We start from the raw sequence: 22278 nt of genomic DNA, 5'->3' as shown, positions 1-22278 counted from the left end.
CTGAATACAGGAAGAAAAGAGCTGGAAAAAAAGACTCTGTGATATTTGAATACAGTACAAACGTATAATGTGTAGTGATTTACTTCGACCTGACTTAGTAAAAAGTACCGTTTAAATTAGGGATGTCCGATATTATGGTTAATCGTCCAAAACACAACCAATATCAACTGATACCGACAGCTAATATCGTAGGACGTCTCTAGTTTCAATAGTAAATATCTGGGGTTTTTTTTTGTGCTGCCTGAATCATACATACTGGTGATATTTCAAATCTGGAAAAATGAAGAGCCTCACTGACTCACGACTGCCGGTTCATTTCACGTCTTTATGTCACTGCGTCCATCCATACCTTATTAGTTCCACGGTCTCAGAGTACATGGTGTAGGGTGATTTGGCCTCCAGCGGATCTCGCTCCATTGCGTTTCCACACTCTATGAAGGAGAGCGCTCCGTCGGCGTAGTTCACCGCTTTACCAAATTTGTCCATCTGTGAACGGTGAGCAGGACAGAGGAGAGAGGGACAGAAGTGGAGTGATGAGGAAATACGGAGACAAGAGTCAGAACAAGACGGATCTGAAGAGCGCGGCGGCAGATCTGCAGACGTCTCTCTGAATAATCTTCAGTTAATTTGCAAATCCCCAGACGAATCTCACAGAGAGAGAGAGCATGAGCATAAGATAAATAATGAGGTAAATAAATCTCATTTTATTGTTCAGATGGGATCAGATGATTCTGGTGATGTTGTATAATCTTGCAGACATAATCGGTCCTTGAAAGCAGCATTTCCTTGGAGATGAATTGTGCAATAAATAACACACAATGACACACTCTAGTCTTTTAGATGGAATAATGTTTCACTCCACAGGTACGCGCTATGTACACACACACATACACACACACACGAGCTACAACAACAGCAGCATCTGAAAACACTACTAACTTCCTTTGTTTATTAACTAGGGCTGTCGAAATGACCATTTTACTGTAACTGTGATTAATTCATTGGTGAAATTAGTCCGAGTTTTTTTTTTTTAAATTCATTTAGCAAATGGGCCGAAGCCATATTTCCACCAGCCAACCACTGCTCTAATAAACAGTTTATCCAAATGCTGTTATTTACACACACTGTGGTAAAAAAGTTTTCTTTTTTTCACTAAAGCACCTTGAGCTTAAAATACCATCGTCGTACCGACCAGTGGCGGTAAATAAGTCTAGGACCGACGCAGTTGTCAGACGGATTGTCAGGGACTTCATCAACTCTGCGTTTTTGTCATTTTTGTAAATGAATCATGACTAATTGATCATTTGAGATGAATCCACTGCTAGGTAAATAATTCCTTTGACAGCCTTGATTTAAACATCTTCAAATATGAACTCCTGTGGAATGTATTCATGGTGTGGCAACATCTGCAGCTGCCAACTCGTGCTGTGCGAAGGCTAAAGAGCTGATGTGCGTCTGCCAAAATGGCCACTTACAGAATCCTAACCTACAGCAGGTGCACCACATATTCAATCAAAGACTTGTGTGAGCAGGAAGCTGGCCGCTGCGGTTCATGCAGCAGATGTTACAAAAACTGACGGCTCGTATTACGACTCTCAACATCACATAACGTCTTTGGTCATATTTGGTGAATCTCAAATAGTCACAATGATCACAATTAATTGCAATCAATTAGTCATGATTCGTCAGGATATTAGTTTACAACAAGTTATCATGGCTGATGTTTATTATTCGTGATTTATTAGGATCACGATTAATTATGATCCATCATGAATACCGTATTTTCTTGAGTATAAGTCGCACCAGCCAAAAAATGTATAATGAAGAAGAAAAAATCTAATATAAGTGGCTCTGGAAGATAAGTCGCAGCAGTGCCCTCTAGTGACTGTCAGTTAAAAAATAATGATGTACATGTACATTTTCAGTGGTACAGGAGTAGCAGATACTGGTACACATTTCTAGAGTGCCCTCTAGTGGCTGTATGTGTGAAAATAAGAAACATATTTTAATATATAAGTTGCACCTGAGTATAAGACGCAAACCCAGCCAAAGGATGAAAAAAAAAGTGTGATTTATAGTCTGGAAAATACGGTAATTGTGAAGCATCAGATTAAAAATGTTGATTAATGTTTAATTGCGGTGACTCACCAAAGCGTCGGCCTTGTGCTTCAGCCTCTTGGCCTCCTGCATGTAGTAATCTGCACTGTGGACCCTGGGAACGGCAGAGGCGGAACAAAGAAAGGCACACATGTTTACATCAACACATTATTGATTTACATAATGAGTGGCTCCGAGGAGCTGCAGTGTGTGGTGTTCACACCTCGGGCTAAGTATAACCTTAGTACAACAGCAGAACACGTTGTTCCATAAATATTACACAGTCCCTGTGGGACAGACAATCATGAGATGCATGATCTTCTCAGGTTTGAACACAGTGCAGACGCTGGTGGTGGTGGTGGTGGTGGTGGTGGTGGGGGTATTTACAGCTACTCCTACAGCACTTCGCCAAAAAAAAGCCCCCACCTCGGAGTGCCAATTACTGAGCTGTCAACACGGACCGTCCTAATCCGGAATATCTGAGGTTTATCTTCGTTTTAGGAGAAAAATAATGTGAATAAATGTGATTAAAAAATACAATGTACAACATTGACTCCTCATCACTGTGGACTCTCGTTTGTGTTCCGGCCTAAAATGATCTTCCAGTGAGTTTCACACAGGTGGAAACAGCCTGAAAAGCACTCGTACCGACAACTCCACTGTAATCACAGAGATGGCTGTTAATTACCTCCACCGTGACCCAATCTAAAATCCCGTCGACCCCGGCCGAACTCCAACACCAGGCAGTGGCGGCTGCATGATGTTCTGCCAATTAGTGAAGGAGAGGAATGTTCTGCTCTCCAAGAACACGTTCCATTTATAAAAGACGCCCACGATGATCCTCTCGCTGACTTCAAACAGGTGATGTGACTCAGTCAGTGGTAAATAAAATTACGGTTCAGTAATTCTTTCCCGCCAACCGTGGCAATCATCAAAAATATCGAAAATTAAATCACTTTGACCTGCTGGGACCCGCATGCAATAACCTCATGTCCCCCGAGAGGGACCCGCCCCCACATTGGGAACCACTGATATAAAAAATCCATCTTCAATCTCAAACTAAAGCCTTGTGAATATTGTCATTAGCAGAAGTATTTTAGCACTTCATGGTGGTTGGTAATACAAATATTTACACACTTCCTGTACGACAGAGGAGTGAAGTATGAGAAGTACTGTAGTATGTTCACATACGTGTCACAGAACGTCAGCCGGGGCCTGCGAGGTTCTGCCGGATCCATCAGCGGTTCTGACCAAACGTCGGAGTCTGACTGTCCGTTGGCATGGAAACCATCTCCACAGGCCTTCTCACACGGATGATCCATTTCCTGCAGTGAGAAGACGGTGAAATTCCTCCTTGTAAAAGTATTAATTAATATCACGGTGTGTGACTTCCATCCGTCACTTCTTACAGCTTTCATTCACAGTGATGAATTCACCCGTGGACTTACAGCGGGCTGGGGATTTAATTTGGCTTTTATGAACGAGACGTGCCGCAAGTGGCATTAATGTAGTTCAGCAGTCACGCCTGTGATACTCTGGTAATTTGTTCTTTCTCCACTGGCCTTTGTACTTTTGTGAGCGAGTAAATATCTGTCAGAAATACTGCAATATCTACTCAGAATAATCAGAAAAAGAAGGAAGAATGTAGGTTTTTTTGCAAATCTTAAGCGTTGACTCCACCAGGGTATTCTTGTATTTTCTTTTTACCTTAATGTGGTTTATATATGAGATTATAATAGAATTACTTGATAAATAAAATAAAATAAAAAAAAGTAAATTTTTCCCGTTCACAACAGAAACCAATTAGAGAAATTAGGTGACGGACACTTACGCTGCCATTTCTTGTGACATGTGACGACACCTTGGCTTCACCTCTCCTGTGCCTGTGGCTGGAGGAGGACGAGGCAGATGAGGCAGAGCAGGGCAGGGTCCCTGTGTCGCCGCCCTCCTGGTTCAGAGAGGTACCGTTGTCACAGGTTCGTTTGCGGGGCGGCTCATCAGACAGGGGGGACAGCAGGGGAGGTAGGAGCTTCTCGTTGCGTCGCCGCTTCCTGTTCAGAGAGCTGTGAGACGGATACACACACAAACACACACACTTTTTACCCAATTATTTTCTCATTTTAATCTGATGTTCAGCACAAGCTGAAGATGTGGATTCAACAATCCAGGTTTGCAAGCTAACAGGCTAATGAACACCAATAGCAGCAGGGACAGTTATTAGTGATGTAATGAAGACATAACGATGCATCGTAAATCGATTAGTGATTCGATTAGCTTTGTTTTTGTTTTGTTTTTTTAAATAAAAATTCCTTGAACCAAATATAAAGAGCTTTAAACTGATTCCGAGCTCCCACTTGAATATGGGCAAAAACAATGTGCATAAACATTCCGTCGGTAGTTCGTGCCTCTCCACACAGGGACATCAGCGCCTCACTGTTATTATTCCATTATTATTCCATTATAGCAGTTGCTAAATGATATTTTCCTCGTAGAACCGCCGTCCCTGCCGGAGCGTCGGCTTCCTTATCGTGGCTCCTGTGACTCATTGTGTTTGCACCACAACATTTAATATTTTCATATTTTTTTTGCCTCTGCCGCGAAACTCTGGGGGTTTGATGCAGGGAGAAAAGTTGCTGAGCGTGCAGAACAACACCCGGGGCCCCGACATTAGTGATAATATACAAAACCAGGGAGACAAAGACTAATTAGTTTGTGTGTGCATCCGTGTGTGTGAGTGAGTGTGTGTGCGTGCCTTTGTGAGCAGCATAATTGATGTGTACTGCTCTGTTTGTGTGCATGACTATGCTAATTTTGTGCAACAGCGTGTGTAGCTCCTCAGTGGATGCCGGTGTGTGCGTGCGTGCATGTGTGTGTGTAAAAACTGTACGAGAACCGTCCTTGGTCTTCTAACTGGATAATGAGTTCAAGAATTTATGGCACTGCTGCAAAAAAAAAAAATGACCAGGGTATATCTGCCAAATATTTCTCTGTAATAAATTTGCTGGGACAGGAACGACACTGGGAATTATTTAAAGATTTTTGGCGTCCATACCTGAGCCGTGCCACACTGGTTTTTACCTTGTTTAACATTTTGGTGCCGTTCAGAGCTGGAAATCAGGAATTCACTCTGATACATGCTAAGATGTTATTTATACACATTTGGCTCATTCTCCTGAAATCTTGGCCTAAAACTGTGTCGCGGAGGATATAGAACATTAGCATGTTTTGCTAGCAAAAGAGAAGCCGTGACGACTAAGCAAATCTTTTACTACATGAAACTAAATAAACATTATCAAAGTCTATTTTTCTTAAAAAAAAAAAAATCAAACATTTTCTAAATGTGAAAAATTACCTGTATCGGTAATGATAATTAATACTGTTGCGGAGGATGAGAACTTCATAAACGCTTCATTTTACGCCCCCCCCCCCGGCACCTATTTGAGAAGTACTGAATTTTTAAGTTACTGCTCATGTTTCCAGGTGTTTTCGTGACAGTCACGACTCAAACAGCTCATCTCTGTCAGCCCTAATTATAAACAGTTTTTTTTTTTTTTTACCAGGTGACAGATATAATCCAAAGGTGAGAACTGGAGGAGAGGAGTCTGAGAGTGATTTTATCACCTCGTTCAGAGCCTCCATAAAAAGACTCCCAGGTGACAAACAGACGACTGGTACACGGCGCCACAGCTTTAACACCAGCTCATTCCGGCAGTTTCTCTAGGGCTGAGACGCTCTGGTTCATTCTTGACAACAGGCTGAAAAGTCTATTTGAAATCTTTCACACTGGACTCTTCAATTCACACAGTGTCATCCGTGTGTCGCAGACGGACTGAGAGCCTCTTAATAACTTCATCATCTTATTGAAGCCTCTTAAAGAGACTACGCTGGACCAGAGACAAACGTCTCGGTTTGTGACGGAAGTGAAAGATGAAGCTGGAGGCGGAGCCTGAAGTTGAGGAGGCTGCAATGACCGAGTGATGAATGATTCTGTTTAGTTTTTAAACTAAATGATATTCATCAGGGGTGTGTACGGGCAAGAATCTGACGATACGATACGTATCATGATACAGGGGCAACTATACGATATATTATATTTTTTTAATTAATTTTTTTTTTAATTTAATTGTAGTCCACGGGCTGGATTGAACTCAGTAGCGCAACCGTCAGGTGTGAACTGCACAGTGATTCCAGATTATATTTTTTTAATTAATTTTTTTTTAAAATTTAATTGTAGTCCACTGGCTGGATTTAACTCAGTGGCGACACCGTCAGGTGTGAACTGCACATGTGATTCCAAACCGATAAGTTCAAGTGAAGCAGAACGAACGTGATTTTAAAAAAGAAAAAAACTGCAGCGTCACTTACTCTGCAGCGTTGTTCTTGTGGTTGTGGATTGGAGAGATGCATGGTGGGAGGAGCTGACAGTCTTTGTCCAGTCGCAGCTTCTTACTCCCGTTGACCGGTGACTCACTGTGCTCCGACTGGGAATTCAGACAGACGGGTTAGAAACAGGAAGAAAGGGCGGGTTCAAATGAAAAAAGAAACACAAATGTGTCGGTTTGAATCCCACCTTGTGTTTCCTCTTGTTCTTGCTGGTGCGTTTGTCCGTGGACACCATCACACTCCCTGCTGCTTGTCTCCTGTGTTTACTCTCTGTCTCCCCTCTCTCCGTCCTCCCAGCCAACCTGGGAAGACTCTGCTCCTGGACAGGGGGGTTTTCCAGGAGACCTGGTCCCAGACACACCTTGTCTCTGTCCCGTACCATCATCATCTTGCCGTCCCTCTCCCCGGGACCTAATCTGTCTCTGTCTTCTCTCTCCGTCTGCCTGTCTCTCTCTGCCGTCCTGTCTTTGTCTCCCTGTCTGTCACCGTCTGGCAGCAGTTGCTCATTTTCTTCATCCTGTCTCTCAGCCTTGGTGAACCTGTGTCTCTCTCTGAGACCGAGCCACTCTCTGTCCTCCGGCTTCTGCTGCCTGTCTCTCTCAGCAGCACCTGTCCTCACCCCCTGCCTCTCCCTGTCTCTCCCTTCACTCCCCTCCCCGTCTGTGAGGGCCGCCCTCGGCCTCTCGTCCAAACCCGTGGCAGGAACTCTGCTCAGCAAACTGAGGTCAATTTTCACCCACAGATTCTGTCTCTCCTCATACTCCCTCAGGGGGGACAGCGGGACCTCGTGCACCAAGGTGGGAGGCGGAGACATGGGCTCCAGGTCCTTACACTGTCCCCCTGACCCTCCGGGATCGGGGACAGACACGCCAAAGGAGCCGCTGATGTTGCTAATGCTCCGGGAGTTACAGCCACTACTGCCGCCGTTGGTCCCACCGTTGATCTCACTGTTAGTGCTGCTGCTACCATTAGGGGGCGCATTAGCGCCATCTTTGACCCGCAGTCCTTTCCCGCCAAACGTCCCCAGACTTCCTAGAGTTCCAGCAGAGCCCAGACATGTGAGGAGAGGCATGTGCATGTGGGCGCCGGACAGAGTCTGTGTGTTGATGGCCGCACGTGTCGTCTGTGGCAGAGCGGAGATTTTAATGGCCTCCTCCGACTCCGACTGACACTCGGAGGAGGACGACGACGAGGAGTCCGTCTCGATGAATTCCCGGGACTTGGGTGTGAGTCTGGTGTTCGGACCTCTGTGTTTTCTTTTATCCTGCTGTATGGACAAAGAAAAAAAACAAGACAAAAGAATAAGGTTTAGACTAGGGATTATGAACCTGTGGCCCGTGGGCCAGATTCAGTCCACTAAACTGTCCAATCCGGCGCACGACTGAATTCCAAAATAAACATTCTAGACAAAAATGTGAAAAAAAAGTTCTTGCCAAAACACAGTTGGTGACGCCTGTGTTAGATTATTATTACTGCTGCTTTTTTTTGTACATTTTAATCAATTTCATAAACAAAATATTTATTGTGCTACAGAGTGGAGTGTGTTCCACTTCAAATGCAGAGTTCTCATCCCGGCCATGTGTGTAAAATCACCAGCAGAAATCAAGCATGGGAGCAGATGCAGCAGTGAAAACACTCCTAATGTTCCCAGCAAAGTCTGCTCACTTGGCACTTACCAGGCAACAGTTTTCTAATGTTTCTGGAGTCGCTCCAGCGCATGTTGCCATCTGCAGACGTCCATTCTCAATAAAAGCAACGCCGTGCTTTGGTGAAAAACAAAAAAAAAAACCCGGCGTCTGTGTGTCACGTTAATTTTTGCTGGGGGGCAGTAGCGTTTTATTTTCTTAAGTCTTTCTTCAGGCCTGTTGACTGGAAGGCTCTGTTGACATTAACATAAGCCGTCCTGCCAGCTGCTCTGCACAGCTACACGTTGGCACAGCATCAAATGTTGTGATGGCACCCGCAGCACAGGCTGCAGATGTAAACTTCCCACCTTGGATCCCGGATCATTCTGGAAAAGGTTATGTCGAGTAAGTGCAGTTTTTGTTGGCATCGAATGTTTGGTTTGATATGATTCTTTGTTTTTATCAGGACAGAACGCCGTGAATGATGAAGGGTGAGAGTTCTGACCGTCAGAGTTTTCTCTTTTGTCCTCACATCAGGTCGTTGCTAAATTTAATTTATCAGAAGTACTGGAGCAGGAATTGTATTTAAAATGTCCTAATGTTGAAAAATCGCCCAAGTTTGAATGATATCAGCAGTGGGTTCTGCTCTGGGAAAAATAAAAAATCGCCCAAGTTTGAATGATATCAGCGGTGGGTGAAGCTTGAAAAATGAATTCATCATCAGTTAAAATGTAAAAAACAGCCTAATTACCAAACTAACAACGGGCTGTATTTTTGTCCAAATCTTCCTCCAAATGTCAAGTACAAAGAAAGAAAATACTCTTAGGAATTAAAGAAAAAACAAAAAAGATTTAGGAGGTTCCACCTCTGGAACCAGAGTTCGTCCAATCATCATCAAAGAAGCCCAGCTTCCTCACTAACTGAGGTAGAATCTCTGAAAATGTTACAATTTCATTTAATTTATCCAAATTATGTTAATAAAACCAACTGTAGCTGAGCTTCAACAGGTTTAATACACTCCTCTGTATTAAAGTCTTTATATAAGAAAAAAATCAAGCTCAAGTAACTACATGGAATCAGATCGTTTTGAATTTATTTTTTAATTTACCTGATTATTAGGGACGTCCGATATTAACTTTTTGTTGATATCCGATATTGTCCAAACACTTAACATCGATATCAACCAATATTGATAATACAATAAAATAAAATAAGCTACAATGCTGCCACCTAGTGGCTTTCACTTTCATATACAGACGTTTTCCCCCCAAACTATTTTCAGGGCACACATCATTTGTCTAAACCTATGCATTGCGTTATCAGATTTTCATTATTACAGATATTACATAATTATGATAATATCGGCTGACTCATATTATCGGACATCCCTATCGATTAAAATTTGTTTTTTTTTAAAAAAACAACCTGTGGTTTTGTGGCGAACTTGTTGTCGAGTTTTTACGCCATTCGTCGGAACGAGGGGACAAGACTTTCTTAATAAATTTGAAACATTGAAATGAGACGAGATTTTAAAAGTGAGCTTCTCTCGTGATCAAACCTCATTCTTACTCCGGGAGAGACGGAGACGGCAGACTTCAGAGTCAACCATCCGTCTCTTGTCTCTCCATAAAACCCTGACGTGTTGAAGGAAATAGCGGAGTGATTTAGAGACGACATCAAACAGCTTGATAACGGTTTCTCTTCAGTGACACGGGGAGCGACAAAAGTTTTGAATGCATTTGAATACTAAACACGCCACTTTCGTCCCGTGCAGCCGTTTTTATTGGCACAGTTCTCCACGTGAGTTCTTCACCTCCGTGTACTTTTCTCCACAAGACATACTCACAAAAAGTCATTTCAGTATATAAGTGACTTTCCTATTGTTTTTATGACTTTTTTTTCCTCATTTTTTTCCCTCTCCTAATCTTCATAAAACCACCCGGCGTTAAGCCATAAGTTAAAGAAATGAAGGAGAATCTGTTTTTTTCATTCTGTCTTTTCTCTCAGTCTGGATAAAACCAGTCATCGATCATGTGACAACATCTCCTCCGTGACCGTGTGACATGTCACTGTCAGCCTTGAACAACATTTCCAGTCAGACTAAATATCTCCACAGGTTTGTGAGGAACTTCCTCATCACCTGCCACCCCATGGTCACTCACCTGGTTTATACTGACAGCTGGTACTGGTACGGTGGTTTGCTGAAGTGCTGCTGGTGGGGCGACCGTGTTGGTGCTGGAGTTGGCAGTGCTGCGAGGCTCTTTCCTCGGAGCTGGTTTCCCACTGGGGGGTTTGGTTCTGGGTCTCGGGGGGTTCTGGTGCTCCAGGGAAGGGGAAGGCAGCAGATCCTTGTCCCTCACAGCAGGGCTGCTGGAGGGAAAACACACAACATTAAAAACTATCACTACGGAGGTGTGCAGTTTTTAGCCAAATAAATATTACGGCTGCTGGAGTGAGTGTTTGACTGAAAGAAAAAAATCTAAATAAATAAAGTCAGCATGGAATAATTGAAAGCAGCGTGAATTCTGCTCAACTTGTTTATATTTGAAAAAAAAAAAAAGAATCTTAAAAACCAAACGAGGGAGTGACAAGAGTAATCGCTGAGGAAGAGAAGAAAAAGAAGAAAAAAAAGATGATTTTCTTATTAGCCTGATGTCAAAAAAAAAAAGATGATTTTTCTTATTAGCCTGATGTCAAGCTGTGCAGCTGCTTTGCTGATCCTTCGTGTCGGAGTGAAGAGTCATCACAGCTGATATGATCGCTGGCCAACTGCCAGAAGATACTGATCTGATCTGTACTGTACTGTACTGTACTGTAGTAGCAAGTATTCGTCTCTGTTCACCTTTTAAAATAAATGTAAAATACGTATTTTTTTATGTATTTTAAAATACGTAAAAAGCGACATACAGGTTTGGTATTTTATATTAGAAGAAGAAGATGAATAAGTTTCAACTGCACTATATTTTGCAATACAAAAACCAATACTACTTCCTGACACTTTCTATATTTAGTTATAATTTTCTTTTTACAATTTTTGTTAATTAAATCTATGCATTTCAGATATTTAGAGTAGTACTAGTAGTATTTGTTTAAATATCTGATCCTGAAATTTTGACCATTATTTGACCAATACTGATCCAGAGTATCAGACTGAGCCATCGCTAATACAGAGATACAGTGTACGGTGGTGTGATGTCGCTAATACAGAGATACAGTGTACGGTAGTGTGACATCACTGACCTTTCTTTCTGTTGTATTTGACCAGTAGCATGAATTAATATAATGCAATCAGATAAAACTGAAACGACTCAGTATTTTTTGTTATATTAAGGAATGCTGATTTTTCTTGATTAATCGTGGCCGATTAAACTTTCACCTTATTTGACAGCTCTATTAAATATATGACCGTCTCTTCTTTTACCTGTGCTGGACGCTTCTATTACACGTCTGGCTCTGATTTTCCTCCACACTGTTTGACCTCTCTGTCCGTCTGGGCTGTTTTTTCCCCGTGGTGTTCCTCCTCGGAGCTGCGACCTCCGGTCCTGACAGCAGAGCCGGCGACAGCCTTATCTTGGACCTCTGTCCCTCCCCGGGGGCCTTCTGGCTGATCTTGGCCTTGGCCTTCTCTCTACCCAAGCTGCAGAGGGGGTGGGACAGGGGGTAGGAGGAGGGGTGGGGGGGGCAAATAATGATTTTTCTTTCACGCCTTTTACATGGAGTGACATTTTTTTGTCCGACGCTGCCAACCTTGTGTTCCTGCACCTTTTTATGTGTCACTAACTCATTCATTCAGATATCTGTACGGTGGTTACTTTGGCAAAAGTTTAAATAAGTACCAGAAGGCTCCCCGCGTGTCCTTGTGTTCCACCGTCGACACAGCTGCAGCTGGGGCGCTGCCCGGCACACAGGGCTTGGACTTGGCAGCCGTAGCCACTCCAGCTGCTTCATTCCCTGGAGAAAAAGTCTCTGGAGCCGGGTTGACGGAGCCTACGGCGGTTCAACACATCACCAGAATTACACACTGTAACGACGGCACAGTTACTGCGAGACAAACCGTCTACATCTGCAGTACCGACCTGCGCCATGGGGTTCTGGCTGAGTGGAAACCAGAGGTTTGGTCTGGGCCTGGACCTTGTTCAACCAGCTGTCCAGCTGCCACTTGTTTGTGGACTGAGGCTCGGGCTGGACGGGCAGAAAGATTACAGAGTGAAGCAGAAGTAAATGAAGGGAATAACAACACAATTACAGAGTACCAGAGGTCAGAGTACTGGGTGTACTCGCAGTACAGGGAATAAAAAAGGGCAGCTGGAGTACACATAACTCTGAGGAAAAAAACATGTGCATGTTATTACAACTAAATGAATAATTGGGGGGGAAAAAGGCAGCTAACTGTTGGGGTACTGGGGCAGAGTGGGGCAGAGTGGGGCAGAGTGGGGCAGAGTGGGGCATTTACAGTGGTGGCATTTACAGCCTGTTGCCTCTGATGGGCAGGTCAGGCCTTTGGCTGCGTTTCAACATTTATGCAAAATAATAATCGTTGACGTTTCAAGAATCAGTCACTAAAGAAAATACAAACACGATTCTGAAACGTAGAGCATTTAAAAAGCTGCTCCGTGGTCAGAGGTTTGAATCCCTCTGGGTAAATTCACTGGTTTTGAACCTGAAATGATTGCCCTGGTTTGGCAAAGAAGAAACAGATTTATTCTAAAGGTTGGTTTTGAATTTGAACGTGTTGTTATTAGTTATTAGTTTTATTAGCAGGACATTCACACGACTGTTATCACAAACAACGACACACACACACACACACATCGCCCCACCTCAGGTGTGTTTGTGCGGGACGCCCGGTTGTACTCGCTGTCGCTGGAACTGCTCTCTGATTCGTCCGTGTCCGACTCGGAGCTGCTCTCTGATTCGCTACTGCTTCCAGACGCAGCACTTTTGGAGGAAGAAGAAGAAAATGACAAAGAGAGACTGGAATTAGAATTTTTTTTTTTTACTAATTCAATAAAGTAACCAACGGAATATAATTAACCGCAGCAGTTTGCAGCAGTTTGCAGCAGTTTGTTGGATGGTTTTCTCCCCTGGTATCTGACTGCTCTGTGCTGCTGGTCATCCATCCTCTCTGTACAACTTTAAATTGCCTCCTAGAAGCAACACGCGCGCTCGTCCCTTTCAACTTAGGAATACCATGAGCACAGAGAAACTGAGTTTGTGTATCTGTGTGTGTGTGTGTGTGTGTGTGTGTGTGTGTTGCCTCAGGAACAGTTGATGGATTTAATGCTTGACTGCTCACACAGATTGGTGTCTGCTGTGATGGCTGCCTTGAACTGAAATTACATGAGCTTGTGCATGCACACACACACACACACACACACACGCAGATACACAAAGTCATACGCACACATGCACACACTGTGACAAATACTGTATAACTGCAGTTCGTGCCCGGTTTTCCCACTTCTGTCATCACTCATTTTCTTTCCTCTCTGTTTTGTCTCTTTCTCTCAGTTTCAATTAAAATGTTCACACCACTCTGTCCCATTAGCATCTCAGCGTTAGCGCCGTGTTAAAAATCGCATTTTATGCGAAAAACAAATTGGGGATTTTACACATTACATTTTGTGGGCTTTTAATAAAATGGAAACAACGTCAATAACTTTCTGTTCAGTTTTTTTTTCTTCTATTAAACACGTTACCATGGTTACCCTGCAGCTTTCAATCACAATGAGTTTTTGTTTTTTATAATTAATGTTCCTGGCAGTCGGAACCACACATCCTGGGCCTCCTGTCTCATCGGCACCTCGACAACAAACCCTCTCGCCGCCCTCCACCGCGGAGCCTCGGCCCAGCCAGTGTCGGCCAACCCTGTGCTGCCCGGCACCACCGCTGACATCCGCCCTGTCTGTTCCAGCTGGAAGTCAAGCCAAGGTTCAGTCAGATTTACAAGTCTGTCCTGCCTCCACCCAGAAGACCCTGTCGGCGCCCCCTGCTGCCCAACAATCTGTTCCTCCGACAACCTGCGGCGCTCCTCTGGCCGACTGTTCACCCAGTGTCTGACCTCTGACCTCTGGAGAGAAACCATCAGAGCTGCTGGTCTGATGGGTGACGTCCAGGGAGGACGGTGTCCTGCTGCTGTTGGACCAAACTGTCTGAGGACTTTGGTAAAGATGGCCGACAGATGCTGCTAACAGAGGTAATCTGCAGCTGCATCAGCTTTAATGCCCCTCGTTTGCCTTCAAACCATCGTTTGATGGGTGAGTACAAAGAGCACGAGGTTTAGGTTAGTCAGCAGCAGCAGCAGCAGCAGCAGCAGCAGCAGCAGCAGATCAGTCTGAGTGGCAGAAATGACTGATGACTCTTTTTGATTCCAGTCCAAACACGGAGTCGGACCAGACTCTCACACCACCACAACATTCCGTTCTCCTGTGAAAACGACAACTAACCGAGGAACGGTGTGAGCCAACATCTCACACGGAGTGTGCCATTGTTAGGACGCACATTACTGCTTATTGTGTGCACTTTCAAAAACAAACAGAACAGAAGAAAATACTCATACTGAGTCATTTGATCAAAGGCTGAAATAATCCCCAGATATGTGAGTCATTTAGGCCACGGAGGACGTAACACTGACGTTAGCGGACACATTTTACAAGCTGCTTGTAAATGTCAGCGTCTTATTTAAACACCATGTACCAATCAAGTTTGATTAAAGTTCCACATTCAAACAGTCACACTCATCTCTTCCCTCTTTACGTTTCTTCATCCCCAGACGCAGGTGTAGAAAACCAACAAAGAGATCAGTCATCACAGGAAACTCCGTCCATGTTTGTTTTACTCATGCTCCAAATTCCCACGGCGCCTATTAACCCTGGGCAGCTTATGCAGAAATTTCATGTCCTTGAAAACATTTCTGTCTAAAACAATTAGTGGGAGATTAATGATGTCACCTCCAGGAGGCAAGGTGAGGAGTTATTTTAGTGTGGAACGTCTTCTGGGAGGATAAAAACTGTGATTCTACAGAAAAAAAAAAAAAATCTCACAAGTTGACAGGTTTGGTGGCACAGCTCTACAGTTTTAGGTCAGTTTGGAGCTTCATTTATCTCCTAACACCGGGTCACAGGGTGAGGACGCGTCACCCGGTCCATCACATAAAGAGACTGCTGACCGTTCACACTCACATTCACGCCTGTGGTCTTTTTAGAGTGAAAAGTCTAATATAGTGTTTTTCAAGCTAAGGGTCACGACCCCATGTGGGGTCGCCTGGAATACAAACAGGGTCGCCTGAAATGTCTAGTAATCGATAATTTGAAGTAAACCACATGGTTACAGGATCTGGCTTCAGGTTGAAAGATTGCTGGTTCAAATCCCATGACCAGCAGGGCCATGTTGTGTCTCCTGCTTTTGGAGCACTGTAGTCCACAGACGACTTCAATCAGTGTTTTTCAACCTTGGGGTCACGCCCCCACGTGGGGTCGCCTGGAATACAAACAGGGTCGCCTGAAATGTCTAGTAATCGATAATTATTAGGAAAGAATTACTGATTTAAAAAAAAAAATGTTTAGACTTATTATTATGCTGAGCTGCTGCATCTTGATTGGTCCATCTTGATTAGCCCTCTCTAGAGTACAGTGCGTTCCTGTACTCAGTCCATGACAAATACAGTTAACTAGTGACTTTATTATGTTCCCTTTCCAACAGCTAGGGTACATCAGCGCTGCATCTGTGACGATGCAATCTGTCAACAGGAAGTGAACAACAGGAAGTGAACTTCCAGGAGACACAAGACCTTTGGAGATTTCCATTGGTTTTTTCACTGGAAACTTGAACCGCTTCACGGCTAAAGACGCTGGAAGAAGTGCTTTTGAGCCAGATAATCAGCAGCCGGCTGAGACAGAGGCAGAGACACGGTGTGACGCAGCACCATGACGCCCAGGAACAGGTAAATATAGATTCTTAAAATAGCTAAAGACCCCGGTGGAGAGGCGCGGCGTTGTAACAGTATTCCAGGGCTGTGAAGAGCAGAGTGGCTGCCATCTGGGCTCAGTTCATCTGTCATCTTATCATTCGCCTTCAGCTCACTGCTCGTGTCCTCCACTTGGCAGAGCTCGCTGCCGCACAGCTGGCTGTATAATCTCCCTCTCTCTCTCTCTCTCTGTGTGCGTCTATGTCTCTCTGTCACTCACGTTAGTGTGTAACCGCAACTGCGGTGTGTGCACGTGTGTCTGCAGGCCAATCTGCACAAGTGCTCATTTGTTTCACTCTGGGTTGGTGAAAACATATGATTTGTAAACCATGGAATATATACATATATATGTGCAGTAAATATATATATAATAAACTCTGACACTCGTACACTAGTATGCATGTATATTTACATATATGCATATGCCTATGCATATATATATACATATATATACATATATACATATATATACATATATACATATACATATATATGCATAGGAATATGCATATATATGTGATATACATGCATTCTAGTGTACGAGGGTCAGAGTTTATTATATATATATTTACTGCATATATGTTTATATTTAATATATACAGTATTTGATAAATATATATTATATATGCATGTGCATATAAAAGTGTGACAATACATGCATATTATTTATAATAATACAAACATATATATACTGTAAATATATGCATATATTTATATTTATACAGTATATATAAAGATAATGTATTGTGTATTTGATTTTATTGCTTTTCTGTTCGGACTTAAATGGAAGATATGACAAAAGCAGCTATGCTATTTTTATAAAAAATTTTTTTTTTGAATCACAGAACTTTTTGTATATTCAAACAAACATTTTTTTTTTCATTCTGAGTCCTGAAAAATTACATTCAGGATCCCTGTTATTCGGCAGAGTGTGTGAAAGTGTACATGAGTGTGCCTAAGTGTGTGTGTTGTGTTTGTGTGTGTTGTGCGTCAGCCTGGGGCGTCACTCTGGGGAAGGCTATAACTGGTTTCCATTCCTGCGTTCCCACTGTAACGCTCCGTGGCAGCAGCCGGCGTGACGAGGTTTGAAGGAACGTTTCACATCTGGATTCACGTCACGTTTCATTCACTCGACGGCTGCACCTTCACTGTTCAACCTGTCTGTGATTCCAGGCTGCCACACTGTTGATGTTAGTGAAACAGGCTCTGTTTCAGATTCACAGATCCCCCCCCCACCCCCCCCCCTCCCGTGTTCTGTTGGGTTCTACCTGTTGTTCTTGTGGTGCTGCCAGATCAGAACTTAATCACTTTTACCCCAAACTTAAACCTACTCCTCCAGACATCGCCTCCACCTGCTGGGAGAACGATGAGGAGTTAAACTGTAAAAGTTCAAGGGACGCTGTCATCTGACAGTTTAATTGGATTGAAGTAAAAAAAAAAATTAAAATTTCTGAAATAAAAATGAGCTTAAAATCTTATCTCTCCAAATTTTAGGTTAATTTAATCTGACGCCTTAACCTTTGACAAAATGGCTGCCAAACAGCCAAAAATCCATTCTCTGAAGAGTCTTCTGTTAAAATAATATATTATGATATTATTTTATTTATTCTCTTTTGATTTATTCAATCATTTTCTGAGTGAGGAAGTCATTATCATGTTGCTCTGTTGTCTTGATTACTGTGAAATTTCCTCCAATAAAAAATTAGATTAATTAGAATAAAATAAAAACTTTTTCACTTTTACTAAATGTCAAAAATACCTTGAAATTTCACGGCCAAATAATTAAATAAACTGCAAATGTAAAACATAAGAATAAATAAATAAAAACATTAAAAAATCATCTTTCTGTGTTCTGGTCCTGACCACACTGAGCAAATCTACTATCACTATAAAAAAAACAATGAATTTTTTAACCTAATTAGCATGGATCCATACTGTATGACTGCAGGCTGTTTGAAGAACAGGGTTGAAACGTTAAAAATAAAAAAACAGAAAACAGAAAAATGTGATGAATTAAAGATAATATAGAAAAGCAGATGGATTCTAGTTGTATAAAATGACAGAGCTGTAACACAGGAATAATCCACTGCAGTGGGACGGATACAGTGGGCGGTGATATTTTGGTGGTGGGGGGGGGTTGTCAGAAAAAAAAAAAAAAAAAAAAAGAAATAGAAAAAAAAAAGAGAGAAAACTCAGAGTGTGGGTGAGAGAGGGAATGTGTGAATGTGTATGAGTGTTACTTTCCATGGGGGATTTAGCCAGTGGATCGCTCACAGCATCACTAAAAACAGCATCTCAGAGTGTGTGAGTGAGTGTGTGTGTGTGAGAGTGTGTGTGTGTGGTGTTTGGTAGATTGGGCTGCACAGTGAATGGGCTCATTAGCGGTAGCAGAGTAACACATGGCCTGAGGCACACACAGACACACGACTCACTCCCTCCCTCCCTCACTCCTGCTCCTCACCCTCCCCAACACACACACACACACAGTCGTACTCCAGACTGGCATGCTAATGTCCTCAGTCTGTGAACACAACGAGTCTCATTTATAAAAGATTCTTATATTCTTCTGCAGCAGCCTGAACACTTTCCAAGCACAAGACAAATGTCTGAGAACTGGATCTGGGAGCCAAAATCAGCTGTTTACATGAATCCTCAGCGCTGCGCCGCGTCCTAACAAATGCAACGTTTCTTCTAATGATTAATTAGGTGACACGTTCCCTCAAGATGTTAACACTCAACCAGGAAACAATAACGGGGCGACTGCACAGTGGTGGAAGATAAATGTGGATGCGTTAAATATTATGAAAATGAGATGTATCATCTGTGGAGCGACGGCGGAGAGCGGGGAGTTATTATGGACAACTGTGAATTTGACGGGATCTCCGTCTGTGGGATTTATCTCTGTCCACACGACAAAACCACAGGAAACACTTCAACAACCTCATCGTTAGGTCGGGTCACGTCGTTAAAGTATCAGACGTCTTCTGAGGAGCCGGATCATCCAGTGATAGTGAACTAGTTAAGACACACCTTTTTGAAACCATCAGCCAAACACTTTAATTACCCTCATTAATTACAGAGTCACAGAGCTCTGAAAATATATAAAAAAAGAACCAAAGAAGAAACACTGGCTTTAACTCTCAGGTGGTGGATATTTCACACACTGACGGGAAAACAAAGGAAAAAGAAAACCGCCTGCACTCTACTAGATATAACTACTAAGCAGCAGCAGCAGCAGCAGCCTCTCTGCTCTGCAGCTGTGCAGTAATGATGGACACACTGTATAAACAAAAACCCCAAAAATTTAACTCTACAATAAATTAAACTGGAAAAAACACGGACAGTTTTTTTAAAAGAAAACATCTGGGTCGTGGACCAGGGACAGGGCCGAGCCACTGCTGAAAGCAGGTCCGTCTCCATGGGACAGCCAGGCTGATAAAAGACATTTTTTTATCCATTAGGTGGCGCTGTGGGGACAGCTGTTTGAATATATTATTTCTTATACCTAATAGTCCAGGCGTCTCTAACCTGTAGCTAAAGTGGCTAATGTAGCTCCTCCCCATAATGAGGCTAATGTTGCTAATGTTGCTCTCCCCGTGCCACTGTCACTCATTACTGTGAACAAATCACTTCTTTATGCTCGGTCTAATTAAATCTACAGGCAGAAGGAGATTAAAAAACACACACAGCTCCACTGGCAGAGAAAACTGTTCAGAGCCGATGGTTTGAGTCAGCGTTCCTGGAACTATTTCGGAGGTGGCTTAAATGTAACCGATATGTTATTTTTAAAAGTAATGCGCCGCGTCGTTACGGCCCTGGAAGCAAGTCTAATTAAAGAGCACGGCGACAGATCTGAATGTGAACAACTTCACTGCAGCGTGTGTGTTCACCACACCATCACTGTTGGGTCTGAACTGGAGGAGAAACAAACGCTAACGAGGTGACGCTGCTTCAAACCATGAACCCAGGTGCAGTGGACCAGACCAGGCTCCTGCTACAGAGCCCTCACTTGAACAGAAACCCCCAAAAACCTCTCAACAGTCCAAACAGATGTGAGTTAATCCACTTACCTGAGGGCAGGGCCTCTGGTTTTACTCTTGTCTGACACCTGTCAACAAACCAACAGAGAAACAGTGATTACTACTACAATCACAAACGTAAATAAAGAAATATTATTTTATACAGTAGAGGAACAAAATTAGAACAAAGACTTAAATAAAATCAAATCCCTCTTCTACATTTACAGCAGACTAAATTTCATGATATTTTTTTTCCTTGAGCAGACTAAATTTCATGATATTTTTTTTTTAAGACAAAGAGTTGTTTTTTTTTTTTCAGCAGACTAAATTTCATGATATTTTTTTCTTGGATCTCATGTCCAATAAGACAAAGAGTTGTTTTTTTTTTTCTCAGGTGCCTTCAGGCCCAGTCTCTCACTATTACGCGACCTTTTGACCTCTCGCTGATCGATTCCCATCAGCGGTCCACAAACTCCTGCTGACATTTTGCTGAGCGTCCAGTTTGCTCTCACCTCTGTCACAACTTATCTCTGTTTCAGCTTCTATTAGTAGAATCAGCAGATTGTTTTTTTTTATTTCCCCTTGTTGTACTTTGCAGTAAAATCAAAGTCAGAGCCAACCGTGTGGCGTCGGACATTGAAGTGGTGCCGTAAAAACTGGACACGAACTCCGCCGAGTCCAGAGGCAAAAAACCCCCACAAAACCTGACATTTTTTTCCCGGCTTTTTTCCATAAGTATCAATAACTTCTCCAAATATATTAAACTGAGCAATTCATAGAATATGAAAAGAAAATAATTCTATGAGCAGTAAATGAAACGGTGTAAAATAAATGCAGTGTAAATGTTAAACTCCACACACTGACTTAGTCCTGAATCATGTTCAAACTAAAAGCCCTGACGTCCTGTTCTCCTCCATTCAATAGTCTCTCATTGAAAGGTCAAAGGTTAATGGGCTTCAATCTAATCCAATCAAAGTCTAACACCCAGGACTCCGTCCCTGCAGATGGTGAGTTTGTTGGAAGTTGGAAGTCTACTGAAACAGAGTACATTATTTTTAAGAGCTTCAAATGTCAAACGATCAGAAAATGTGGTTTTAATAATCAGAACAGCCGTGGATTCATTGTGATCATTTGTGATTAATCACGATTAATCAATATTTCTGTATGTTGTTTTTTTTAAACTGTGACCAATCCAAATGAATTATTAATATGGAAAAATATCTAGAAAAATTTGCAAAGCATCCTGGGAACTGACATGGCTTTTTAAGGTGGGTATGTAAATAACAATAATGTTAATTGACTTCATATCAGGTGGACGGACAGTGGACAATATGAAGTAAAACTCCATTAAAAAAATCAAATCTGATTAATGTTGACAGCACTGTTTAACATAGAATATGAGGGAGAAAAAAAACCCAAACTCTGTCTCTGTCTGTGTCTGTGTCTGTGTCTGTGTCTTATTCACAGGGCTCTGAGTGAGAGCTGGAGTCCTGACCACCGACTCCAGAGTGGTCAGAGTTCTGGACATTGTTCTTCCTCTACTTTTATATAAAGACAAGAGCTTTTAGGGCTTGACTTTGGTCGGACCAAGGTGATCTGTCATCACACGGCAGAGATGAGGACGCAGCAGGCAGGAGCAGAGAGAGAGAGAGAGGGAGGGAGGGAGGGAAGGGGAGAGGGAGGGAGCTGCAGAGGTAATTGGGTTGCTGTTTTTCTGTCAGTTTCTAAAGTCATTAGGAACTGCTCCTCTCTCCCTCGCTCTTACTGTATCTTTTGTTTCCTCCCCCTCCTCACCCTCCTCACCTCCATCTTTCCTTCCTCTGCTCCTCCTTTCAATTCCCTTACCTCCTCCGTCTCTTTGCTCGGTGCCAAAAACATATTCATCATACTCTTCTGCTGCCCTCAGTGCAGCGTGCCACAGAATACTAATGACACTGTCTGTGTGTGTGACTCTGTGTAAGAGAGTGAGACAGAGACAGAGAGAGGAAGGCAGTGTGTGTGTGTGTGTTTGTTGATGTACCTGTGTGTCGTCGACTACAGCTCTGTTAAAGAACACCAGGTTTTTTACAGTCAAAACAAACGTGTTAATCGCGTTAATTCAATCAGATTCAAACGTTTATTCCATTTCTCGACACCAGGTGGAGTGACCCACACTGTGGAGCCAACAATCCCACCCTCCATCCACTTA

The 22278-nt window shown here is 42.8% G+C and overlaps 1 protein-coding gene across 1 annotated transcript in view; it reads right to left on the bottom strand.

Annotated features, from left to right (window-relative positions):
• The window catches only part of aff2 (AF4/FMR2 family, member 2), a 102253-nt gene that overhangs the window by 5097 nt on the left and 74878 nt on the right, over positions 1-22278 (bottom strand). Inside the window, exons 11-22 of the mRNA XM_025063367.1 lie at positions 20142-20179; positions 12926-13043; positions 12182-12287; positions 11942-12092; positions 11527-11742; positions 10268-10475; positions 6668-7747; positions 6463-6578; positions 3929-4160; positions 3289-3422; positions 2149-2212; positions 350-486 (exon numbers count right to left, since the gene is read on the bottom strand). Coding sequence (XP_024919135.1) covers positions 350-486; positions 2149-2212; positions 3289-3422; positions 3929-4160; positions 6463-6578; positions 6668-7747; positions 10268-10475; positions 11527-11742; positions 11942-12092; positions 12182-12287; positions 12926-13043; positions 20142-20179 — 2600 coding nt within the window. The remainder of the gene's footprint in view (positions 1-349; positions 487-2148; positions 2213-3288; positions 3423-3928; positions 4161-6462; positions 6579-6667; positions 7748-10267; positions 10476-11526; positions 11743-11941; positions 12093-12181; positions 12288-12925; positions 13044-20141; positions 20180-22278) is intronic.

The sequence above is a fragment of the Cynoglossus semilaevis genome, chromosome 15 (genome assembly GCF_000523025.1).
Source record: "Cynoglossus semilaevis isolate Cse_v1.0 chromosome 15, Cse_v1.0, whole genome shotgun sequence".
Taxonomy (NCBI): Eukaryota; Metazoa; Chordata; class Actinopteri; order Pleuronectiformes; family Cynoglossidae; genus Cynoglossus; species Cynoglossus semilaevis.
This window is presented reverse-complemented; position numbering and strand designations above follow the sequence as displayed.